General features: G+C 41.7%; 1 protein-coding gene across 1 annotated transcript in view; it reads left to right on the forward strand.

The window, feature by feature from the left end:
• The window catches only part of kynu (kynureninase), a 15,456-nt gene extending 11,693 nt beyond the window's left edge, over positions 1–3,763 (forward strand). Inside the window, exons 9-15 of the mRNA XM_020592256.1 lie at positions 913–1,011; positions 1,078–1,151; positions 1,247–1,299; positions 1,367–1,452; positions 1,564–1,794; positions 1,889–2,023; positions 2,924–3,763. Coding sequence (XP_020447912.1) covers positions 913–1,011; positions 1,078–1,151; positions 1,247–1,299; positions 1,367–1,452; positions 1,564–1,794; positions 1,889–2,011 — 666 coding nt within the window. The 3' untranslated portion in view covers positions 2,012–2,023; positions 2,924–3,763. The remainder of the gene's footprint in view (positions 1–912; positions 1,012–1,077; positions 1,152–1,246; positions 1,300–1,366; positions 1,453–1,563; positions 1,795–1,888; positions 2,024–2,923) is intronic.
• The last annotated feature ends 1,137 nt before the right edge of the window (positions 3,764–4,900 follow it).

Genomic DNA, 4,900 nt, shown 5'->3' on the forward strand with positions numbered 1-4,900 from the left:
CTTGGCACAGGTAGCCAGTCTATTACAGTGCTAGACAACCACTCACAGGCAGTTTAGAGTCACCAGTCCACCTGACCTGCATATCTTTGGACTGTGGGAGGAAGTCAGAGTACTCGAAGTCACACAGAAAGGCTACAGTGCTACCCTTTTATTTTTATCATGTTATTTTGTTTTTATTTGATTTTTTATCATTGATTTTATTGGGATTTTTACATTTATTTTTATAAGGGCAGTGGTGTGTGTGTTTGGACTCCATGCTGCCCTGCCAAGCTGTTCACCCACATCCCAAAGGAGGTCCCCAAAGACCCCACCTCCCAACACACACACACACACACACACACACACACGGCAGAAATTACTACTCAACCTCAGTTTAGTTCTGACCTGAATCGCAGGGGAATCACTTCCTTCTAGTGTGTTTTGACATTTATAGTCACTAACTGTTTACTTCACTGCAACACATCACTACTCCAAGACAAACCAGCAAGTGAAAGCAACATTCAATAGACATTCATTCTAAAAAAACAGTGGTTAACACTGCCACCTTGCAGCACGAACATTCTGGTCCAAAGCTCGTGGCTGACTGGGGCCGTGCTGTGCGACTTTGCATGCCCTCCCTCTGGGTACAGGTTAGGTGGACTGGTGACTCTAAACAGCCCTGTGATAGACTGGTGACCTGTCCTGGTGTATATAGATGATGGATGTTTGGATGTTTAGTTTGTGTTGTGAGGACAGAGTTAGTTGTTAAATTTGGTAGACAACATTATAGTTGTAGTTCAGTGCAGTTAACACAGCTGTTATGAGGTCAGAACTATAAACCAAGCTGTGATTATAAGCCAGGTGATGAAATGTCCTTATCAGATTGTTACATAAACCATCAGTACGTAACAGTTTCTCCTATTTGTCTGTCAGGGCTGTTATGTTGGTTTTGATTGCGCCCATGCAGTAGGAAATGTAGAGCTGGAGCTACACAACTGGGGTGTCGACTTTGCCTGCTGGTGCACCTACAAGGTCAGCTGACAAAACACAGCAGACTGACTTTGTATATGATGTATATGACTGACTGTCCTTTCACAGTATCTAAATTCAGGGGCTGGTGGTCTAGCAGGAGCATTCATCCATGAGAAACACAAACACACCATCAAACCAGCGTAACTAACACTTCTTTAAATATGTCATTTAATATAATTTTTACCAGTCCAGTGATAAGAGACCAGCAATAACGCACTCCTGTTAACTTCTCCAGGTTGTTGGGCTGGTGGGGACATGACCTGAAAACACGATTCCAGATGAATAACGGTAGGAGAAAAGATCTTTGTCTTTAATCAGTTTAACCAGTTTCACCTTAATATTTTTTTGTTTTCAGTGTTGGAGCTGCAGCCTGGTGTGAGTGGCTTCAGGCTGTCAAACCAGCCCATCCTGCTGGTCTGCCCCCTGCAGGCCAGCTTAGAGGTAAAATGTAATTCCTATAATTGATTAAATACTTTGTCACCTTGTTTAATGTATGCCCCATTAATTTGACTGCTCTACATCTATTCTTACTCAGTCCACTCTTTTTTGCAGGTGTTTAACATGACCACTATGCAGCTGCTACGCAGGAAGTCCCTCCTGCTGACAGGTTACCTGGACTATCTGGTCCAGCATTACTACACCAAAGACCCCACCCAGCCTCACAAACCTTACGTCCACATCATCACACCCTCCGACCCGCAGCAGAGAGGCTGCCAGCTCTCGTTCTCCTTCTCTGTCCCTTTCCAAAAAGTCTTCCAGGAGCTTGAGAAAAGGGGGGTTGCTGTGAGTACATTAAGGAGAAAATTCATATGGGCATAGTCACAGGTTAACTTTTCTGTTTATGAACCTGAATATTATTTTTGTCCCATAAACATAGTGTGACATGAGGGAACCCAGTGTGCTGAGAATTGCTCCGGTGCCACTCTACAACTCCTTCACTGATGTTCATCGCTTCATAGAAACTCTTGCAGCAGCTCTCGCAGCCTGCAGCAGCCAATGAAAGATGCCTGAGGTGTCATGCCCATTCACCTTGAAGAGGCTTCTCATACTATGCAGGACTGTGTGTGGTTGTGATTTTAAATGTGTTAGAAAATAGAAACAAATACTATTTTCCCTGTGCAACCATTCACGCTCACACGTTCACACAACTTGGAGTTCAGTGTCTTGCTCAAGGACACTGTAGACTGGACAAGCCAGGAGTCAAACTGATAACCTTCCGGTTAGGAGACGACCCGCTGTACCTCCTGAGCCACAGCCATTTCTTCTTGTTGTGGGGGGTTCTTACTGAATTTTCTTGTGCTTGTGACAAAGCCCCACCTAGGGTGGCCACAGGTTTTAAGCACTCTAGCAACTCTCTGTTTTGGCTACAAAAACTGATTTGTCTGCATCATTTCCTGTCAAAGCTTCTACTTTCTTTTAGTGCACTTCTTACCAAGGAGCTCTCTTTTTCCTGCATGTACAGGTTGGTCACGGGAAACACTGTGACAACCTATGGGACCACTCTGCTTCTGTCTGTGGGATTCACATTTAGTATGCTTGCTCCTGTTGGAGAGTGTGTTGTCTTATACCACTTGTTCCCTTCACTTGTTCCCTGGGGCAGCTGAGGCTCAGGAGGTAGAGGGGGTTGTTTCCTCACCGGAGGGGTAGTGGAAATTCCCAGCTTATCCAGTCAACATGTCGAAGTGTCCTTGAGCAAGACACTGAACCCCCAGTTGGTCCTGGTGATAACACCGGTGTATGAATGTGTGAGCATTTGAGAGTGAATGGCCAAGTAGTGTGAAAGCGCTTTGAATGTGCTGTAAAGCGTAGAAAAGCACTATACAAGTATAAGACCATTTACCATATATTTTGGTATTGCTCATCCCACTTGTCTTTCTGCATTGACTTCACATTTTGTCTTCCTTTTTCTCAGTATGTCTCAGGAGCACCTGAAGAACAAGGACCATCCGATCAGGAAGCGAGAGCCCGGCACCGTGTCCATGTCACAGGAAAATGAATTGATCTGAACCGGCAGTTAAGACCAAATTAGCAACAAACTGACTCTGATGTTTAAATAAGATGATTTTACAGCTACGTAAAGGAGAATAAAAGTGAAAAGTGGATGCTCCTCTTGTCCTTCAGTAGTGAAGCTGCAAGTGAGGACCAACCCCTGATGCTCCAGCTACATCAACACCAGCACCTCCCTGCCTCACAAACTCATTCAGTCCTAAAATGTTCCTGAGAGAATGCAGTCTCTCCATTAGCTCTCATCTGACCCTTCATCTCAGTTCAATTGTATATACTATTTAGTGCCAAATGGCACTGAAATCCCTGGCAACAGGAGACAACTGATCATCATATAGCCATTGACTGGTCTTAAGATGGATTGAAAATAACTTTTTATTTCATTTTACTTGTGATCACAAGCTGGGCCTCTCAATTAGTAATCTGTTAAAACCATATTTACTCAAAGGGTGATCAATTTTACCCCCAAACATACAGCAATAATTTTTCTATTATCCTTGCATTGCATATTATCAATAAGTACAAATAGTCACTCTTCAAAAGGTAATGGGAGGTGGAGGGAATCAGATGATCTTGTTCACCCTCAAAAAGAAGAGTTCCTCCTGACACTTAAAAGAGAAAGTCAAATAGATTAGAATCAAAATCAGCTTTACTGACCAGGTGTATTGGACACACGAAGATTTAGACTCTGGTACAGTGACTCTCAATGTGTATGTACAGGTCCAGAAGCACGGGAATGTGCATTAGGAAAGGAGATTTTTTTAAAAAATAAGCGTAAAGTACTTATAAATAGAGACCTGTGTGTGTGTGTTTGTTTGTATACAGTATGTCCTATCTAATCTACTGTAATTTTCAGCATAATGTTGGATTGTAGAGCAACATCCACACAGTCCTCTGTATCCTTCTCTTGTTATTTTAAGGAATAGATCAGTTTGTCAGTATAGATGTCCCGTCTAATCTACTGTAATTATCAGCATAAATCAAGACAGGGTTGCATCTGGTTAATAAAGAACAGTTTAAGAGCTTTCTTGCATTAGTGCTGATGCTTATCAAAATGCCTTTGATTTAAACTGTATAACCCCAAATCCTGAGACAGTTATCAAAATTTTGATGACCTAGGTCAAAAACATTTTGGCTTTTGGTTAAAAAGTCATAATGTAAGCTCTCTATTACAGTCCAGAGGCAATAATTTTAATGAGTTAACTGTAAGTGCCAGAGAACCTGTGTGCATATTTACCTACAGTATAAATTCCTACAAGTCCTAGTCAGAAAACCTAAGGTAAACACTGCTCCTGTGTGACACTTACCCATTTTGGAAAGCTTAAGCTGTTTTCACTGGACTAGCTTTTCTGATGTAGTTGCTCTCTTTCTGTTTAGCAAAATCTGTAGAACATAAAAATTGATATAAAAGTAAAGTTAATCCAAAAAAAAAGGACACAGGCATAGCAGCAGTTTCCCCAAGCTTTCAGTTTTACTTTAAAACCATCTTTAGGAGCAGACAAGAATGACAAAGCAACAGCAAGGTTATTAATTTGATCATGTTAACAGTCACTGTGGTAGCTTTGAATGGGCACCCATGTCTCACGGCTGAAAGGAAGCAGAGATAAAAAAAAAGATGATAAAAATAATTTTTTTTTTCTAAAATCAAAACCAATGTACCCAAATAACTTTGCAATGAGGCCAAACATCCTGTCTCCTACTTGTGACACAGATTAGGTTAAATCTCCAAGAATAATGCAGAAAACATATGCAAGCAATTCTGATAACAACCCACATGGTGTACTGTACATTAAGGACAAAAACAAATGCAGCACTCAGCAACCTCCACCAAATAACATTGTTCAAACTACATGTGGTACACCTCAAAAATGGCATGACCACATTT

Source organism: Monopterus albus, unplaced genomic scaffold, assembly GCF_001952655.1.
Source record: "Monopterus albus unplaced genomic scaffold, M_albus_1.0 scaffold16.1, whole genome shotgun sequence".
NCBI classification, from domain to species: Eukaryota; Metazoa; Chordata; class Actinopteri; order Synbranchiformes; family Synbranchidae; genus Monopterus; species Monopterus albus.